At 40.5% G+C, this 21,339-nt stretch overlaps 1 protein-coding gene across 1 annotated transcript; it reads left to right on the top strand.

The window, feature by feature from the left end:
* Positions 1 to 762: 762 nt before the first annotated feature.
* On the top strand, positions 763 to 19,014 carry adam19b (ADAM metallopeptidase domain 19b). Its single transcript, XM_051419749.1, has 23 exons — positions 763 to 1,068; positions 1,407 to 1,519; positions 1,678 to 1,748; positions 9,357 to 9,435; positions 9,692 to 9,768; positions 11,655 to 11,856; positions 11,943 to 12,008; positions 12,566 to 12,637; positions 12,746 to 12,912; positions 13,124 to 13,208; positions 13,532 to 13,671; positions 13,802 to 13,979; positions 14,080 to 14,169; positions 14,261 to 14,456; positions 15,336 to 15,444; positions 15,591 to 15,807; positions 16,001 to 16,078; positions 16,602 to 16,710; positions 16,810 to 16,939; positions 17,051 to 17,111; positions 17,210 to 17,572; positions 17,665 to 17,762; positions 17,855 to 19,014. The coding sequence occupies exons 1-23, from the start codon at positions 951 to 953 to the stop codon at positions 17,859 to 17,861; spliced, it is 2,826 nt and encodes a 941-aa protein (XP_051275709.1). The 5' UTR covers positions 763 to 950; the 3' UTR covers positions 17,862 to 19,014.
* Positions 19,015 to 21,339: the final 2,325 nt, after the last annotated feature.

The raw sequence follows: 21,339 nt of genomic DNA, 5'->3' as shown, positions 1-21,339 counted from the left end.
AAAGCAATTTAAATAGTGTGACTACAAGGCTAGTGGTTGGGATAAACATGTCAGAATAATTTTGTCGAGTGAAGCATTATACAACAGTAAATTTATTTAACAGTCATGAGGAGTACAGCTCAGGCGGAGAAAATAACCGTCATGATGACACAGTGATGTCATCATGTAGTTATCTGGCTTGGATTACAAATTGGAAACTACAAATTTATAACAGGAAGCTTGTGTAACAAACTGCAGATGTGGAGGTTGTAAGATGTAGGCACTAACCAGGCAGAGATGCAAATATATTGTTGCATGATGGGAAATGTAGGATCCAGCATTTTTTGGAGCTTAAAGCAGAATACAATGACTAAAAGTAAATATATCTTAGTCTCTACTGCTTCAATTGTGACCATTCTTTTTAAAAAATCTGTCTCCTGTGAGTCCAAACTTTTTTTGACACTAAATTGTTGGAGTACCTCTTTAAGAAGAAATGCTGGGGGAAAAAATCCCCCTTAAACTAGATGAAACTGCTTCATTGTAGCATATCGATAATTGAACTATTATAATAATTATTTTTTATCAACATTGTAAATTAGGAATAAAACATACTACTTTATATGCGTGTTTTTCCTTCAACAAATGTAAGAAATGTCAGTGTCTTGTTGCTCACTGGTACATCTTTCCATCATATCTTGGCTTCTTTCCTCACCTCGACAGCGACATAGTCCCTCTCCATGGGTGTGGAATAAAGGCGGGGGGGGGGTGAGGGGTGAGAATGAACGCCCCACGGTCTGCAAGCATCTCAGACGAGCAGCAGCAGCGGCGGCGGCGGCGGTCTATCGCGATGCCTCTCTGACTCGCCCAACCTCCCTCTCGGTTTCTCCATCTAATGTGAAACACCCAGACCTGGTCCACTGCACATTTATGTCTCAGTTCAACAAATTCATTTGGAGCCGTCTGTTGTTAGAATGCGTCCAGGAGCGCGTCCTCCTCCTCTCGACGCTGTGCAGTCCTCTCTGTGTCTGTGTCTCTTAGTTTTCCTCCACTGTGTTCAGGCTGCTGTGCCTGCAGGCGGTGTTTACAATGGTGAGTCCCCGATTGTTTCTCTGAGCTAAAATTGGATTTTTTACATGCCTTTTAAATAACTAGGTCTCTGTTGCATTGCATTGGGATGTATCTTTTAGTTTTAAAATGCAAACCTCACGTCACTGCTGGGCATGCATAATCTCAGTTTTATTTATTTTATTTTTTTATTTTTGTCTAAAGTGAGTCATCCGATGCACACAACAAATCCAACTGTTGTGCAGTTTCTTATTTCTTTTCTACTATGTTTATTGGTTTCCGTATGCACCACAATGCCAAGGCACATTCCTTGCATGTGATTGTTAAAAAACCTTCTGTCTGACTTCTCTGTTTTCCATTAGGAGAAAACAAGCAGGGTTCACTGAGGAGCATCCTTGAGCACGTACAGAGTTATGAGATTACTTATCCCACATGGCTGCATCCTCACAGACACAGGAGGTCTGCCAACAAAGAGGTGAGTCAGTCTGCCTCATCCTCTGTCCATTAGGCTAATAAAATGATTAAAAAACACACTCACGTACATTTAGATCTTGATATCTGTCAGCTATTTATTTATTATTTATTTAGTGAACTCCTGCTACCTGACGAACAACATTTTCTTTTTCCTTCCAGCATCCTACAGAGGCACTGGTTCTGATCTCAGCTGAGGGTCGGGAGCTCCAACTACACCTGGAGAAAAATGAGTGAGTAATTTAAGTAGAATAAAGTGCATATTTGTGTGTATAATTAAAGGATTTTAATGTCTGGCAACTTTTAGACTTCATATGAACAGGCAGGTTTGGGAGGGTTACTTTAAAAATATAATCTGATGTAATTACTAATTAGCTGCTTAAAACATGTAGTTAGTAATCTAATCCAAATGTAACAATATTAAAGTAACTTGACTACTTTGGATTAACCACCAAATATGCAAAAAAGAAAAGATGACATGTATTCTGAAAGACAACAAAACAATGTAACCTTATATATTTAATTTCATTTATAGTCTTATATTTTCTATTATATTTTGTAAAATTTTATTTTGTGATATTTTTTGTACTCTTTTTTGCACTACTTTGCCCTATTGCTGCTGTGTCAATCTTGAATTTGTCCTAAGGGAGATCAATAAAGGAACATCTTATCTTATCTTATCTTATCTTAGAAAAGAAAATGGAAACAGCATTATTTATGTCCTCTTCTGTGTACTTTTAAAGAAAAACTTTTTTTTCATTAAGCAGCTTCATTCAGTAGACTGCATTTCTACAGCTGGAAGGCATAACTTGCACTTGTACTGTGATGTTCCATTTTCTGCTTTAAAGACAAAATAATGGTTAAATTTCCTCCCAGTCAAAGCCTTTTTTTCACTGCAAGCCATGATAATTATTTGGCAACCCGTAAGATTAGTTATGGTTTCACAAGAAAAGAGTGGTTTTGGGAGACTGAGAAAACAAAAAGAGACAAAAATTCGTCAAAATAACTAAAATAACTATACGTATCAAATAATTCCAATCTGATTCCATCAAGTCAGAGCTTATTAAGCATCAGCATTGTCCTGTGTATCCTTAGACGTCCACAAGACGCCCTGGCTAGCCCCGTTTATTTGACCAGATGTTAGCTGTCACACAGACATAAGGTCAGTGCCCCTCTGGGTGCAGACATGGGGATGAAGGGAGGAAAGCAGGGTGATTGTTTTGGACGACAGAGGGTTGACACCCGATCCGTGTGCCTTGAGCAAATAGGAAGTAAGACTGTTCCTCTGCACCTAACATCCTGTAATCTGATGGAGCGGTTCCTGTCCAGTAACAATGGGATGGTGATAGGAAAGGAGCAGAGTATCTGGCACATTTAATGGACTGTGTGATCGCTGGGTGGGATAGCAGGCTGGACTGGAGCTGGTCTGGAGAGATGTCCCTGGTGACAACAGGGTTGTGGTTTATCACTTTTGGATTTGAGCCAGCACACAAGTGGAATGGGAAGCTTTTATGAAGTCAAATATAGGCTCTCTCTCTCTCTCTCTGTTGTTCATTCACTCATGCACACACATTAAGAAACCATGACTCCACAATGTCTGACTGACTACCCCCTCAGGGATTTGCCCCCCCTGCTCTCCCTCACCAGCAGGTGGTCACACTGTTAGATTTCCTCCTGGGCACAGGAATTTTCATCAATCACAGACGGTGTATGTGTGTTCAAGAGAGGGACAGAGCCAAGTAGAGACAGAAAGCTGATGACATTTTCAGGGGGTTTTTTGGGTTCCTCAATATGAGATAGATGATAATAACTACAATTTCAGATTGTTCTACAAAAGAGGAAATACAATGTAGTAAATTCTAATTCCTTGTCTCATAAGCAAGAAAAATATATTTTGAAACATTTTTGTGCAACTTCTCAACTGTTTCCTGGAACAGGAAAGCTGTTTCTTAACTGTTGCCAATAATTTCTGCTACAGTGGTGAGAAATTTGGGAGGACTATTGACAGCGTTTAAAAGAATGAATTGTAGAAATTATACCTATTTTAAATAGGCTTTTTTTATTATAAAGCATACAAAATGAACTGAGGAAATTCCAAGTAAAAACCGTCACAGTTCATTTTAAAGAAACACATCCCACATCCTTAATATCGATCCTTTAATGTACTGCGTCTGAGAGCTTTACTGACCTTGGGTAAAAAATCATGTAAATACTCTCTCTTCTACATACATGTATGCTTGTATGCCACAATTCACTTAGGGGATGGTTGAACATGATTATGTGGGGAGGAGAGGTCAAAAAAGCGAGAGGGTTATGTTAATATAATGATAATGTTAATAAACAGGATTCAGTATTCTGATGTTCCATAATTTCTAATGTGCAATGTAGTGGATATTATTAAATTACAGTTCCACTAATATATTAAGTTTTTAATGGTAAAACATTTTGCTTTATGCACCTTACATTTTGTATGATTAAACCAAAAGTTATTTTAGTATTTTGAGATTTTAAGGGAGAAGGTGTCGAGGGAAAAATCAAATCTCATACTGGGTTACTTTGTTTTGATTTGTCCTCTGTTGGCCTAATGTAAAGACAGATCTGGCTATGTGCGACTATAGGGGGGGGGGCGAAGAGGACAGCAGTTTGCGTCAGTGAAGATCAATGTCTGATTTTGGAGAGAAGCCAGAGAAAACGCTGCCAGTGTCCATCTCTGTGTCCTGGCTACTCCCTCTTGGCCTCATTGCCCCTGCAACTCTGACAGTCAGCAGATAGGGGATAACCTAAACTAAATGTGAGATGGCTCAAGCTTGTCTCTTTGTTTATCCTCCTGCAGCATTTTACATCTATTTTTTTTCCACACTCTTCCTTTTAATTCCAGTGACTTCACTTTAATCTATCACTTAAGCAAAACCTGGAGAAACACGTAGCTGTGTATCTTTGTGGGCATCAGTACTCCCAGAGTGCAAATCCAATCCATTTACGTCCTCCCGAGTCATGCTTGTCAATGTACACGTGTGTGTGTGTGTGTGTGTGTGTGTGTGTGGGCGCATTGGTCTTTTTTTGGTTTGTACGTGCAATCGGTGTGGGTGTGTGTTCGCCTAAGCTTTTATCTTAATGAAGGGCTGTGCTGTGCCCCTTAGAGGGTTGATTTGGTTAAGAGCCAGATGGGGGCTAGTGTGCTGACTCAGAGTGCAGGAAGAGGGATGTAAAAACAGAGTAAGAGAGGGAGGAAACAGTGTAAGAAAGTGAATGATGGTCCGGAGGAGAAGGGTTGAGGTGAGGAAAGTCATGGAAAGAGGAAAGTAGAGACATTTGGGGTCAGTTTGGGTGTGAGTAATGCATGTTTGGTTCAGATATGAATCGTGTGGATATTCTTGCTTCCTCCTCTGCATGACTTTCTCTGTTCTTCTTTTAATGCCCTTCCTGCACACCCTTAAGTGCATGAACCTGAATTAAGCACTCCCTTGGGAAATGTACACATCATTGTTGCTCCTCTCCTCCTCACCTCATATGTCTTCCACTGTCCACTCTAAAAACGAGCACCCCATTCTTTCTCATTTCTTGCCTTCCCTCACCTCATCTGATGTTCCCCAGGGCTCTAGTACGAATATACATCTCCCACGCGCTCTCTGCGGTCAGGGTTTGGTAGACTGTGGCCACACGCAGACAGGCGACACACACACACACACAGCAGCCCAAAAGAACACAAACAAGACTAAAAGCACAGACCTGATGGATCACTGGTCTTGTTAGCAGAGAGCAGGGATGCACTCGCTTGCCCTTGTTTAGTCTCACAGTGGCGCAGCCCTGTTTGCTTAGATGTCTTAATCCAGGCCTGTGTGTTGGCCTGTGTGTTGGGGAAACACTCACACACGGCTTCACACAACAGACCATTGGCCTTCAAGTGCAATAAAAGCCTCTTCATCATTGCTCAGTGGTACTTTGACTTTGCATCAGCCTTCTCCTTCCCTTCGCCCGTGTGTGGTGATGTCATCCGACACTATGAGAGAATGCGACCCACTGACCCTAATGCATTACCCCGGACCCCCCTCGCCTCCCTTCTCCTTCACTATCTCCAAAGTACATTAGCATTACTCCCCCACCCCTTCTCTCCCCTCATGAGGATGAACCAAGTCTTTGTCCCAGCCCTCAATGCTGGACAATCCTGATTCAGCCAGTATTGCGCTCCTCAATCACAGCATCTGTCTGGACACTGGACGACATCCAAACTGTGCAGCGCTCACGGCATCATACAGAGGGATTCGCAGTCTTGATTTGAAAGTTCTCACAGCATTTAGGACACTGCAATTAGACTCAAGGGTTCGGGATATTCCAAGGGACTGGTTGATTTAAAGGAACAGTTTGACATTTTGGAAAATACGCTTGTTTGCTTTTACATCTGTCCACTTTTACATCTGTACGGTAAATACTGTGGATAGCAGGTTAGCTTAGCTTAGCATTAAGACTGGAAATGAGTAATCAGCTAGCTCTGTTTAAAGGTTAAAAAAAAACCTCCCAGCACCTCTAAAGTTGATTAACACATTATGTCTTGTTTATTTAATCCCTATACAAATTGTAAAAAAGTAGTTTTTTTGGCAGCCTCACAGTGACAACATAACTCCTGTAAAACCACAAATAATTGTTCTTCCGTTTATGGAAGGATTAAAATAAGCACATTAGATAGGACTTTTACATATAAATGAACATCTTGCCAAATGAGTTTACACAATGCCGATTAAGCCTATCACCACCAGGTATATCTCTCTGTATTTTGCAGCATTCACAGTTTTTAAATCTGGAATTTGTGGCAACTTTCCCACACTGGAGGATCAGTATTGATGCATCCTACATGAACCAGCAATGCCAGCAAGTGGAAGACGCCCAGTCCATCCTGAAAATGATCAGTTAGCTTGCCAACCCCTGGCCATGAGCCAAAAAGTCTGTTTTTCTTTCTTGGATTCAAAAGAGGAGTGTTTTTGTTGAAAAAAGGACTCATTAATTGTTAGTTGAAGTGTTGGTTTTGTATTGAGCATTGACTGTAATGCACTGTGATGGACTTCGCTGGTAGATGGATTTTGTGACCACAGAGCCAGGCTAGCTGTTTTCCCCTGTTTCCAGTCTTCATGCTGAGCTAAAATAGCTGACTGCTTGCTTAGCATACAGATATGAGAGTGGAGTCAATAATCTCATCCACCTCTCCATGAATAACTCTGTATATGCCACTTGTTGCAGGACTAATTAAAACTGATGTCAGTGCATTTTATAAGTCATAGACGGCTGTGTAACTTTTTTCACCTTTTCTCTACTTTCACCAAACAAAGGCTATCATAATTTTGTTGGAGTCACACATTATAATATAATAGATATTAATACCCAAATTCTTCCAAACTGCATCCCTTGTTCTATCTAATATTGGGCTTGATGATTCTACATCCAGAAGCATACCAATAGTGCAGTTACCGTTTTGAATGTTATGAAAACAGTTATTAAATGATAATGATAATCCCCTTTACACTTCTGGAGATACTGATGAGGCAAATTGAAACTATACCGTTTGGGTGGTTCTGGGTTGGTTGTTTTTTGCGGTAAAAAGATGCATTGTTTGATCTTTCGTTTCAGTGTTTGTGAAGTTTTTGTGTATAACGACAGTGGTTATGGCATTACAAAGTTATATCTTAGAGGTATTTTTCACCGCCTAAACAGATGAGGCATGAACTGTTTTTGAATTTCAGTATTACAGACAGCAGCCACATCTGAATGTGACAAATACATTGCTAGGTTGGGATTTTTCAGTAACCTTTTCAGTGATGTGAATATGCTGATATTGTGCTTTCAGCAGTGGCTTTGTTAATGGGTTGTGCCTTTATGTCACATGGTGGGAGGTTATATAGCGGACAGTCTACTGGTGTACAAACTGCTGGCATTTGAGAATCAGGGAGAATGGATGAGAGAAAGAGTCATTATGTCACTAGGGAAGAGGTGATTCCTGTGACAGCAGCAGAGTAAAGCTCAGTCAATCATCAGCCATTCATTCTGCCTGTCAGCGTAACAGAGAGCGTTACACAGATGAGGGAATGATGGGAATATTAGGGAAACTTAAATTAGGAAAACTAGAGGAAGGACAGATATGAATGAGGTTAGAAGGTCAAATCACAACACAGCGGGGGTTACCCAGTTTAGGGTGACATCAGCCGGATACATTATCACCGAGTGATCATTTTTAAGTCTTCTCTTAGAATACTTTGTGTGTGTGTGTGTGTGTGTGTGTCCTCTCACCCCCCCAACCCCCGAGTGGTAATCTGTTCAAGGATGAAGCAGCCGTTTTCTATCTTTGACTTGCTTTGTGGCTGATTGCATCAACAGGCTGTCATTGTTTCAAGAGGCTTGTGTCCTTCAGGGCATCTGATAGGAGAGAAAAGAAAAACCCCCCATCTTCCCTTCATTTGTCTTCATCATACTTTAAAGGACTAGTTTAACATTTTGAGAAATGCACTTATTAGCTTTCTTGACGAGAAATAGATGAGACGATCGAGTCCAATCTCTTGTCTGCACTCTAAATAGGACAGTCAGCAGCCAGTTAGCTTAGCTTAGCATAGTGATAGAAAAACAAAGGGAAACAGCAAGCTCGCCTCTGTCTAACAATAACAAAATATGTCTACTGTATGTCCTCGAAAGCCCTCTAATTAACATGTTGTATGTTTAATATGTAAAGTTACTGCAACCAACTAAAAATAGTTTCAGTTACAGTTACACTCTAAACATCAAAGATAAAAAAGGTGTAATAGTTAAGATAGCTCTAGCACAGCCATTACCCTGAGGCAAAGCCACTAGATGGCTAACATGGAAAATATATGACGACACATGATAAATAGTAACATCTTAACAGGACATCTTGGGTCTGTCTCATGTTTATTTGGGACTTCAGTTTAAGTCCAGTCTTTCTCTACAGCTTGATTTCACTGCAGTTACCTCCTGTTTGATGGATCTGAGACTGTGGGAGGAGAGAGGAGATGGGATTTAGAGAAACGGAGCAAAAGCAAACCAGCTGTGAGTTTATGAATGAAAACAGGAAGAATGGATTGAGACAGAGTTGGAGGGAGAAAGACAGGAAAACAAGCATCTGTACGAGATGTAAATATTGAGCCTGTAGGTTGACAGAAGTTTGAAAGAAACAGCCAGAGTTTGTAGACACTTACTCAATCACACACACACACACACACACACACACACACACACACACACACACACACACACACAGATGGAGAGAGTAAGAGGAATGTAATGCTTTAGCACAATGAAATTAATGTTCCTCTCGATATACACGTTTCCCTGATTTATCAGCCTCTGCTGTACAGTCTGTATACTAATGGAGAAAATCCAGTAATAGAGAAAAAATAGGAGGTCGTTGGTAAATAATAGCCTTGTCAAACACAAGCAGTCTGGACATACCAACAAACTTTAACTCTCAGCATAGGGAAGTTACCATTTCCTACTCCAGCTATATTCTCCAGAAAGTAAAAGACGGAAAGGTACATATGGATTTTATTATAGTCACCACGCTTTTCCACGTTATTCTTTGTATTCCCTCTGATCTCTGAGAGGATTTGTGTCTGAATCTTTAAAGCAGTCTGGTTTTGTAGAGTGCCCTTTGTCAGAGTGAATATTTAATGAGCTGTGAGCTGCTGGAGAGAATCTTCTATCTCTGCTGTTTCCTGCAGCTTTTACTCTGTATATTTTTCACCATTGTTCCATCATATTGTTGCTGTTACAGGAGAATGAGTGTTTGACACTATTTATATTCTCTTGCAAATTGCCTCAGAGTTTGTGTTGTCTTTCACCAGGCAGCTATTGGCCCCTGGATATCAGGAAATATGGTACACTCCTGATGGAGCCCGCAAGTCCTCCTCTCCTGCCAGCACTGTAAGTCTAAGAGACAGTTTGATGTTTTCAAAGTGCAGCAGGGAGTTGTAAATGATCATAGAAGAGAAATAAATATCAATGCAGCAGATTAAATCATATGGCAGGAGTATAACAGGCAGAATATAACAGTATGGACATAAATACTACATGTCTTGCTTATATAACAAGGTCCTCTGGTTGAATTGCGGCCTCTTGATGCTGCATCACTCTGCTTCCTAGACCTCTGTGCTGAGCTTTGATTGTTTTTGTCTTCCAGGGACACTGTCTCTACCATGGGGAGGTTCTGGGCATGGTGGGTTCAAGTGTTGCTGTTAGCACATGTTCAGGACTCAGGTATGTAAAACTCCACCACGGGCTGTATTCAGAAAGTTTTCTATAATATTTAGAGTTGGTCCCACCAGTGAAAGACATTTCTTAAAATTCTAAGAAGTCTCCCATGCGACTAAATCTCTCTAAAAATAAAAAAAGTTATCCATGAAGACAGCTCCCACAGTTAAGAGCAGGGAAGAAGAGTTTCTTCAGTAAGGGAGTAAAGAGCTGCAAGAAGTAGGGCCAAGAGAAAAGTTTTCCCAACACTGTAAAGCAGGAAGTTAGTGCTACGGATATATATATATATGGTGTGGGGGTGATGTTTCTGGTAGATCTTCTTAAAGATGTGTTTGCACCACTCACTCAATTAATTAAAGCTATTTGGTCCATTAAGGCCAATTTCACAGCCTCTTTTTATCTGTTTTCCAGCTGACGTGCAAACATTTTGGGCAAACAAAAGAGAATTAATGGATGCACAGCAATTTCCTCAGTGTTTTCTGAGTCAGTGATAGAACGCCCGCCCAACATAACATAATGCATAATTTGCTATTGTTACCTTAGTATTTTCTATCTTAGTCAACCTACCAAAATAGACGAGGAAATGTATCTAAATGTTGAGTCATTTTCACAGCTCAGAACATCACTACAATTCCTATACCTGTAAGAAGCTGATCAGAAAGCCAGTTGCATTTGCATCTGACCTGAAATTACCTTTTTTCGAGAGGTCTAGCTGACAATCTCCTTCCCTGATTACTGAGAAACGAGGTTTGTCCTATACACAACACACAGATTTTAAAGAAACCTGGGTATTGCAGAAACCTGAATTTAAAGTGCAAATGCTGTAAGCACTGCACAAATCTAAAAATATTTAGGTTATTTTTACTAACACAATTTATTTTGACAGTACTAGAAAGTCACACTTTAAAAACTTTAAAAGTAGCATGTAGACTTCTACCTAGCATGTTGAGATTTTCAAAATGTACACACTAGCAACAGGGTCAACCAGTGCTTAATATGAATCTTAAGGCTAAATTTAGAATAATCCTGATTTTGAAGATGAAAAGAATTTGTAACCAAAGCCTGCACAACCATTCAGTCTGTGATAAAAACCATGGCTGAGAAGATAATGACAGGAAACAGTTGTGTGTGGTGTCTTGTGCAGTCCAGTAGGTTAGTAAGTCATTGGCTCACAAGTTGGTTCATTGAGTACAGCCCAGTATGGAGATCCTGTGTTTTCTCCTGGTGTGGATCCAGGGCAGCTGATTCTTCCTGCTAGAGACACTGAGATAAGACAGAGGAACAGAGGAGCAACTGGCAAGCACTGATAGAAATCGTAGCCATATGTGTGCTGTTGTGGGTTCAGTGCTCTGCATCTGGAGGACAAGTGGATGAATACGTCTTCCTACTTATGTTGATTCTCTGGAGAAATGCAAACACGGCATAGAGGGACATGGACATGTGGGCGTCTGACCTCTCCAGATGTTTTCTACAGCTGCCTGACCTGCTGCTGTGTGCATGCTCGTGTGTTTGTGTCCGCACTCATGAGTGCTCTTGTGAAGACGCCAGAGGATTGTGTATCGCTCTGTCTGTCCCAGCTGATATTCATTTATAAACAGCAGTAAATCACCTGAGACACGATATACTCCTCCACCCATCCATAAAACGTCCACAGCCAAATTAAAAAAAATCGAATCTAATATGCAACCATATGTTTTTACCCATGCAGCAGTTTGACTATAAATGTTACTGTTGCAAACAATTACATTTAATCTGATGTTTTATGGTTTCAAAAGGACATTTTTATTTACAATATTTGCAATAGAAACAATAATATCACAGTGTGCAGATAGGCAGACAGCACTAACCCACATTGATTGGATGGAACCATCACTAGTGTCTTGTTTTCCCAGGGGACTGATTTCTCTGAACACAAGCGTCAGCTACCTGATAGAGCCTCTTCCTGCTTCCACGGATGCACAGCAACACGCTGTGTTCAGAGCCGAGAGTCTCCATCTATCCGGAGGTAGCTGCCTGCATCACTACGGCAACAAGGAGCATGGGGAGGGGCTTAATGACTTCATCCATGGAATGATGTCACCACGGAGCGTGAGGGTGAGTTTTGACAGGACGAATGATGATCGCCTTCAAGATATTGTCACCACATATTCTGTAATAATCTATTCTGTATACATTTTCAGGAAAAAAGGGACCTGAGCCAGAATATGAAGTATGTAGAGCTGCTGATAGCAGCAGACAAGGCTGAGGTGAGGACACGGTTGTGAATACGGTCATATTTGGTCACTAAAACAGACAGAAATCTTTCAGTGTGGGAGTACATGATGTGGCTTTGTATGTGAAATCACCTACGTAGGCAGAATTAAGTATCATGAGATCATGGAAACACAGCACCATTTTTCATGTGTGAGTGTGAATGGTTGTCTGTCTCTATGGGTCTGCCCTGTGGTTGACTGGCACAGTATCAGCTGGGACTGGCTCCATCCCCCTGCAACCCCCAAGGAGAAGTGGGTACAGCTAATGGATGGAAGGATGTTTTGAACTATATTTATATACAGTATAAATAGTATGTTTCTACCTTATGCAGTATTGTGATGAACCTAAACAAAGAGAACAACCTCAGCAGATGGCACCCATCTCTATTTTCAGAGCTAGTTAAGGGTGGGGTAAGAATTAGAATTGTATTTCAGAGAATCGTTACACCTACTACCTTTTAAATATAAATGAATGAATCATCTCCTGTAAGTCCCCTTTTGAGGTTTGGAGTTGTCTTTTTCTGTGTACAATGTGGTTTCTTTTTTTTCAGTTTGAGAAGCATGGAGGAAGTCTTGACAAGACCAAACTGAAATTACTGGAAGCGGCCAACTTGGTTGACAAGGTACTACCTTAATGCTGAAAACCACAAACTCAGTTTCTTCACGCCTATATTTAGTAGTGATGAGCAATACTCTGTGTCTTTGACTTTTCCTGTCTCATACTCTTGCAGTACTACAAGGCTTTAAACATTCGTGTGGCATTAATTGGTATGGAGGTGTGGACAAGCCAGGACATGATCAGCATGTCAGACAACCCTCACAGCACTCTGGCAGCATTCCTGTCCTGGAGACGCAAACAGCTCCGCGTGCTCCCCAATGACAACGCTCAGCTCATCACGTCAGTCACTCTACCACTAGTCTTCCCATTTGTCTTTCCTCACCCTCTCCAACACTAACACCCCCCTCGCTCCTCTAAGCCTCCTTTTCCCCAGGGTAGATCTCTCAATTGATTTTATCTCCGTTGTGTGAGACAATAACCATCACCAGTTGTATCACAGTGAGAAGTTATCCAGTTGGAACTAATCACCAGTGGCGTTTTGTGTCTCCAGGGGGAGGTCTTTCCAGGGCACCACTATCGGCCTGGCACCTCTCAAAGCCATGTGCTCTGACTACCAGTCGGGTGGAGTGAACACGGTGAGATATAAGAGTCTAAACACACATTAATCCTCTATATGTCAATACAAATTCATGTCTTATATATCTTAGATACTCTGCTCACCTGGGGATATCCAGAAGGGGTGGCTGTTAGCTCAGATGGTTTACAAACAAGAAATATGATCTAATATGGGTCTTGAGTTTAAATTATTTAAGGTTAGTATAGTGTAATGTCAGTGTGTTACCAAAAGGCAATGAGAAATACACGCAACATACTTTTTTTTACACTACTTTACTCTCTCACTGAAAAATTGACTTTGTCCTCTTCTCTTTAACTAATCTTTGCCTCTTCTTTTGAATAGGACCACTCAGAGTCAGCTGTGGGTGTAGCTGCCACCATGGCGCATGAGATGGGCCACAACTTTGGTATGAGCCACGACAGTAAAGGCTGCTGTCAGGCGAAGGCTGAAGACGGAGGCTGTATCATGGCTGCTGCTACCGGGTACACAAATTCCCCATGGTTAAACAAATTAGAGTTATTAAACTGACATTGAAGAGAAAAACAAGAGATTGAAGATTTGAAAGATGACATTTCTTACCTACTGTATTTCTGCATCTTCCTCACGGCCCAGGCATCCATTTCCTCGTGTGTTTAACGATTGTAACCTGAAGGAGCTGAAGAGCTACCTGGGCTCTGGAGGCGGGAAGTGTCTCTTCAACTTGCCAAACACCAGATCCATGTATGGAGGGCAGCGCTGCGGCAATGGTTACCTGGAGGACGGAGAAGAATGTGACTGTGGAGAAGAAGATGTCAGTGTGTTGTGTCGTTCAAATATTGCAGTATATATTTACCTTGTATCTTTTTTGCCAAGACTCATGCCTCTTCACTCTGCTACACTTTTTTGCCTAGGAGTGCACCAGTCCTTGCTGTAATGCCAACAACTGCACTCTGAAAGCTGGAGCTGAGTGTGCCCATGGTGTCTGCTGTCAGAACTGCAAGGTACTAACCTCTTAACAAAATCTGTCTCTCCTCATCTCAGTTTGTCTTGTTTTTTCCTAAACTTCTCTTCCTCCTCTTCATCTCTTTCCAGTTGAAGAGCCCAGGTGTGCTGTGTCGTGCTCCCTCAGGGTCGTGTGACCTGCCAGAGTACTGCGATGGGAAAGCAGAGTCTTGTCCTGCTAATTTCTATTTGGTGGATGGTACATCTTGCGCAGGCGGGCAGGCCTACTGTTACACCGGCATGTGTCTGACCCTGGAGCAGCAGTGTCGGTCTCTGTGGGGACGAGGTGGGTAAACCAGATGTTGGTAATCTATAAATCTTTTCTTCTAAAAGGGCGTATATCCTTTATTTTGATCTCATAGTAGCATGTTTGATACATGCATATTAGGGATGTAAGAAAATATTAAATTAAAATTGTTATATATCGCTTAGCTTACAGTATTGCAATATATCTACGGGATACCCAAAATTAATGCAGTCTAATACCTCTATTTATATCAATGAGGGGTTTTCTATATAGTCTATAGTCTATTTGCAAATTAAGACAAATTCTTGATTGGATTGCACATGCAAATTAAAATGTCTGTTTAATTTAAAACAGTCCTGACACCATTATTTGTATATACTATAGGTGATAAAACCTTAATATGTAATATTGACGCAAGATTGACATATATTTTGAGGTAAACTGAATTAAGGAATTCCCAAATTGAGACTCTTGTTAGACTCTACTTTAGTTTTCATGGCATGAAGGGATGATAAAAGTTTTAATGAGATAATCAGTTTAAATGTAGCCTAACTCTTTAATGTAAAAGCACAAAATGTCAGTCATCAAATAATGTCACATTGTATCTTTAAAGCAGTTAAACATTCAGCACATGTTGAAGCAGAGAGGCTGGATAGAGTTAGAGATTAGCCCTCAGTGGGTCACAGGATTAGGAACTGTTATTGGACAGTGTCCATATTCACGTTGTGACAGAGCATCCCTGGAGAGCCTTTGTAGTACCACAGGAGCCACACAGAACAGTAAGGGATGCCATCTGGTCTCCATCAGGTGGTCACATAAAACACTGTGCATGCATTTACTGTATGTGTGTGTTATTATGTGTGTGTATGTGCAGCCATATTAATGTGCATCTGTGTATTTTCTCCTCTTCAATCACAGATGGCCTTCCGGCCCCTGACCTGTGTTTTCAGAAGGTAAACGAAGCTGGGGACATGTTCGGGAACTGTGGTAAAGATCTTCTTGGGAAATACAGGAGCTGTAAGGACAGGTGAAGTTCAAAACATTCAGGTTCATTTACTCCCTCAGTACAAAGAGGGTATCTACATTTCCTGAGAAGTTAAAATGCTGTGGCCTTTTTCTAGTCATTGATCAATCCCTACAAATTGATTATATGCTTTTTATTATTTCTGCCAGAGATGCTCAATGTGGGAAAATCCAGTGTTTAACTTCAGCTTCCAAGCCCATTGAGAACAATGCTGTTCGCATAGAAACCACTGTCAATTTGGGCCACAAGAAGATCCACTGCATGGGAACACATGTGTACAAGGATGGGCAGGGGGATGAAGAGGCACAGGGCGATACTCTGGACCCTGGTCTGGTCATGACGGGCACCAAGTGTGGTGATGACTCGGTGAGACTTATACATATGTGGAGATATGATGAATGGAATTTATTGTTGTGGCAGAAAGCATGCTTTAGATGTCTTTTTGAGATGTCAGTATATTTTAATCTGTCAGGAAGCAAGTAAAGTAAGAATTCTGCTAATAAGAAGCACTTGATGTTCTTACCCCTTCTCTTCCTCACACCCCTCTTTCTCTCAACAGATTTGCTTTAATGGAGAATGCCGCAATGCATCTTTCCTCAGAGCTGATGAGTGCAATGCCAAGTGCCATGGACACGGGGTAAGTTTCTATATGTGTGAGGAACGATACTAAGGGAAATGGATTTGGCTGCTAGCCCACAATTCTGAAAAGCTGGCAAATGTGGAAGTGGTGCAAGAAGTATTTATATCTTTTACTTAATTAAAAGTAGCAATAAAGCTATGGTAAAATATTCAGCTTTGCTGTCCTTGTTCTTAGCTGTTATGTCTATTCCTGTTAGTACGATAAGAGAAATGAAAGCCAAATTTCAAAAGCAGATTCTGATTCTGATACTATACTGCAAAGTTTTCCTTCAAATGTTGTTGTGTAGAAGTATAAAGTAGCAGAAAATGGAAATATTCAATGGAAGCACAAGTCAAAAAGTACAGTGATTGAGTAAATGTACTTAGTTACATACCACTGAACCTTGAATTTGTTTCTATGTAGAATGAAATGTAGAAGTCCTTCTGTAGTCCTAAAATGTAATTAACTATACCTCTATATCGACGTAATGAATATGAACATTTATGTTGTAATTTTAATGGATGATATGTTCTTTCACCAGCTGTGCAATAACAATCATAACTGCCACTGTGATGTGGGCTGGGCTCCTCCTCTGTGTGACCAGAGTGGGTCAGGGGGCAGTGTAGACAGCGGACCTGTCATCAGCCACAGTGAGACAACTGCATTTTTCATATATTGATTTTATTATTATATTTCTTTTTTTGTTAATATACAAATTTCTAAATCTTAACAATTTTACCTTCCAACAGGCAATCTCCTTCCAGTCCTGTTGGTCCTACCCCTGGTTCTCTTTGTGGTTTTGGCTGCTGTTGGACTGTGGTGCTGCTATAGACATAAACTTCACCCACTGAAAACCTCTGCTCCACCTCCAGTGCCAAAGTTTGTAATTCTGATATGTTAAATACTAATACTTGCTGGTGAGTACTTTTGCTCTAAAATCTGTGTTATGTGGATGTATAAAGGGTGGGTCTTTTGTTTTTTAACCCACAGTTGTTCAGTCCCAGTTGAGGGACATGCCAACCCGACATTCTTGCTAAAAAAACAGGAGTTGGTAAAGAAGCACATGATTACCTCATCTATTATTGTTATTATTATTATTAAATATTATAATAAACCACTGAACTTTTTTATGGCTGCATTCTTCCACAGGGGAAACCCTCTCCTCGTCCGAGCCCGTCTTGCCCGACTCGGTCCAGGCATGCTATTGTGCGTCCAGCAGTGAAGCCTCCTCCCGTACCTGCGTATGCTGCAGAGCAGAAACAGCTGATGGCTCCAACTCAGATCCTGCCTGTAGCCGATTCTACTAAGAGACAATACTCTCCTCAGGCTTATGTTTCACCTCCTCTTAAATCTGATCAGAGACAAAACCAGGCTCCGCCACCACCCTCAGGACCTCCACCTTTACCTTCTCTGGATACCAAAACCCATTCACCGCATTCAGCAGTACCCAAACCCCGACCAGACCCCCCAAATAGACCTCCACCGCCTTTACCTGTCAACAAGCCATCTGTGGTGAATAATTTTTGTTTGGTTTTAATTAAATAGGCATATTTTGCTTTAGTTAAATTTATGTGACATGTCTGACTTGTCATTTTTCTATGCAGGAGCAGCAACAAATCAAAGGCGTGCATATTACTACTAATGCCCTGCAACGAGGAAAAGCTGCTTTGGCTCCATCTGCTGGACAGAGAAAGCCAAACAGGTAATTTACCTGGTGGCGTTTTCTATTGTAAATCTATGCAATCCCCTTGTTAATGGCTTTTATATATATATATATTTTTTTGCTTCTTACAGAACCTAAGAGCTCAGGGAGATATTGGGGACCACCACTTGCATCCAGTAATGGACTACTTGATTCTCTGTGGATTACAGTGTACACTGATGTGTGCTGAGGGAAATTTGTAGAATTACATGAGTACGTTTTAAGTCTTATGTTTTAAGATTTAGGCTTAATCTGTGTTTTATAAATTAGCCTAATGTGTCTGCAACTTGAAACAGCCAGAGCTGTGAATTTAAGAACTTTTTTTGTTTTTATTGTCTCACAAATGAATGGAAATGTGAAATTGTTACATGTGTACAGCAGTGTTGATACACTGTTCCGGGAGTATTTATTCACAAAGAAAAATGAATGTTTACAATGTAGCCTGTAAAGGGATATCTTATATTAAGAAAATATGCCAATGTTGAAGTGCTTACGCTTCTTTTGTGTGAATAAGGATGGGATTTTAACTGGACCAACAGGGACCAGTGAAAGCCCTTCATGCATGCTGTAAGTATATGCTTATGATGAGAGATACATGTCTGATATGTAGCAGGAAATGTTAGGGATTTTTCAGTTGCACTGCATTATTAGTTTTGTTTTAATGATTTTATATTGTGATGTTACACTTTGAGCACCCCCTGAAGGTGTTAAAGGTAGCTGTTAAAATATCCTTCTACAAAAGTACCCACTAGTAAAAGTCATGTTTCAAGCCTACAGGAGGTGAGTATTTGATACCAAAAAATATTCTGGGTGAAGTATCACTTTAAGGTTACCATTGATTAAGTTGTCCAGTAAAATTTCAAATTAGGAGCAAAAATGAATCAAATGTATCAGTTAAATATTTCAAAATTGCACCATCAGTTTAAATAATTTTTCATGTTGGTCCAAAGATGTCAAAAAAAAAAAAGTTCCCTCATGACCAAAATGCTATAATGCTACTCTATCTGAGAAGACTATATTATGAAACTGGAGGTGATAACTTTGGCATTACTGTAAGGTACTGTAAAAATCCTGGTCCATTTGAGTGCTTGGGGCAAAGAACTGGTTTAATCTGTAATGTGGAAACACAGTCTGTCAGCTGCCATGTTTTATCTTCTTATCAGACCTATGCAAATCCTGACACTGTGCAACACTGTCTTCAACTGGAATTCAAATACATGGAAAAATAAAAACATGATATTATACATTTTAACTGGTTGTGTTTTGTCAATACATGTGATCTTGTTCATACCGGGATTTAAGAGCATGTTACACTTTTCATTGTGCAAGCAGCAATTCCTGCACACAGGTACAATGACCTCTACATTCAGGCCAATAATATGAGAGTTTGAGTGTGTTCTACTTCTGCCAAATTGGTATACAGCTAAAGGATCTCCTCACAGAACTGCAGTAAAGTTAGAGTTCAACAGGAGAACATGTTTTAACTAACATACTAACCTAAGTGCTCTTGGGGTGCTGCTGTGTGACAGCCAATCACTCCACCATCTCTCCACATTTGCATAGCTAGCAGAGTCTATGTGTGTGACAAAAAAAACAGAAGAGTTTCCCCATAGGGATTAATAAAGTACATAAAATTAGTGGCTAAATGGATTGACACATCACACTGTAAAGTCCTGTTTTCTTGTCTATTATTCCTTTTAACTCTGTTTTTGTCTCCACCAACTACTGAGGGAAGTATCTGACTCTTTACTTGTTTATCAGAGCTTTTCCACATGAAACAGCTGCACTGCTGTGTCCAAAACAGTGGTAAGACTGCCACAATTGTACAGTTGTGGACCTTAAAACCAAAACAATGAGCTAAAAGTAGCACAAACACTCTTTCGTGATTTAGTGGCCTCTAGCGGTCAAGTTGTAGATTCCAACTAACTGAATACCTCTGGTGTCTGTATTTGACGCCCCGAATGAGAAGGGTCTGAGAAGTGTGTAGATGGCTCTCAAAAGCTGCAGAAAATCCAAAAGGCCCTATGTACAACCAGTATTTGCTTTGTCTGTTCTGGGCTACTGTATAAACATGGTGGTTCAACATGTGTAGATAAAAACGTGTCATTCTGAGGTAACAAAAACACAATGATTCCAATATTCAGGTGATTATACACAAATTAAAACATACCTATGATTATTATATTCCATTTCTGTCAATAGATGCTCCTAAATGTTACACACTGGCCCTTTAACTGCATCTGCTGAACATATCTTTACCAAAACTGTGTTGAACCTTTAGGACTTGCACTATACTATACAATTTGTCACAAAAAAGTGCATTGATGATCAGGTGATTCTTATTAAGAAATGCCAAATTCAGAGAGTGAGAGTACATTCACATCACTTCCATGATTCTCTTATAGGTGTTTTCATTGTGTTGTTACTGGAGGAGACCTTTGATAAGCATCCCTCTGCTTTTTGAACAATTATAAATCGATAGTGTATGCATAGGTTTAAATGACACCCCCTCTTAGCACTGAAAGGTGCCTGCCCTTTAGATCTCCACATCCTTCACTGAGATGAAAGCTACCTGATTTATTCTAATCAAAAGACTGCTAAATACCAAGGCCAGACCCCCTGAACCAACCTTCTACCAACACAAAAACAACCACACACACACACTCCCTGGTTGACTCTCTGCGGACTGAAGAGCCAGGTGATCTTCCACAGGACCAAAGGGAGGCAAAAGGTAACTGTGACTCAGAGGGAGATGTGGCATTGGCAGGCAAAGGTTTTAGCATGTGGCTTAATTGCAGAATCTCCAGCTGAGCATAATTAGTGTTAGCTCGCATGTCACTTCCTGTGGAGTTTCATTTATTAGAGATGATGATTGGCTGAGGGATAAAACGCAGGGGTGACACCCCCGCCTCCCCTCACAGCGGGAGGGATGTGCAGCCGGGAGGGCAGTAAAGAGAGGATCTCACCTGCTGAAAGCTCCCCTGCTTTCTATAATGACCCAATTAAGCCCGAGTTGTTTTTCCACTTGTAATGTTGATTATCACACTCCTTTTTTCACCAATTTCTCTCTCAATCAATCCCTGTATTCTTAGATTGTTCATCCTGAACTCTCTCCATTTTTACTCAACATTGTTACAAGTGTTTCTTTTAATTAGCTATGCTGTTTTATAGTAAAATATTCTGCAATTATTCATCAGTATCAACTATGACAACTAAGGGCAAATACCAGCTAATACATCAGTATCTACCACATAGCAGCACTGTATTTAAGTGTCCCTTCCTCCAGGGGGTTTAAGGATGAAAACCTACATAGGCTATTGATGCATATAAACATAAAACATTTTCTGGTATGACTAAATTATAGTTACACATTGTGCATATTTAGTTTTAATTTAAGTTTTTAGTCTAATCCAGAAGGTCGTTAGTCACACCTTGACCTAATGAGGTCCAGCTGGGAAAATGCTGAGTCACCCTGCACACATGTTTACAATTATTCTGCTGATTACATTCAGGTTGTGTCTGAGCTATGCTAAGAATCACATCAGCTCACAAAGCTACATAATTAAAGTGTCTGAAA

This window comes from Dicentrarchus labrax, unplaced genomic scaffold (assembly GCF_905237075.1).
Source record: "Dicentrarchus labrax unplaced genomic scaffold, dlabrax2021, whole genome shotgun sequence".
Taxonomy (NCBI): domain Eukaryota; kingdom Metazoa; phylum Chordata; class Actinopteri; family Moronidae; genus Dicentrarchus; species Dicentrarchus labrax.
The sequence above is the reverse complement of the archived record's forward strand: the minus strand, read 5'-3'. Positions and strand labels throughout refer to the sequence as shown.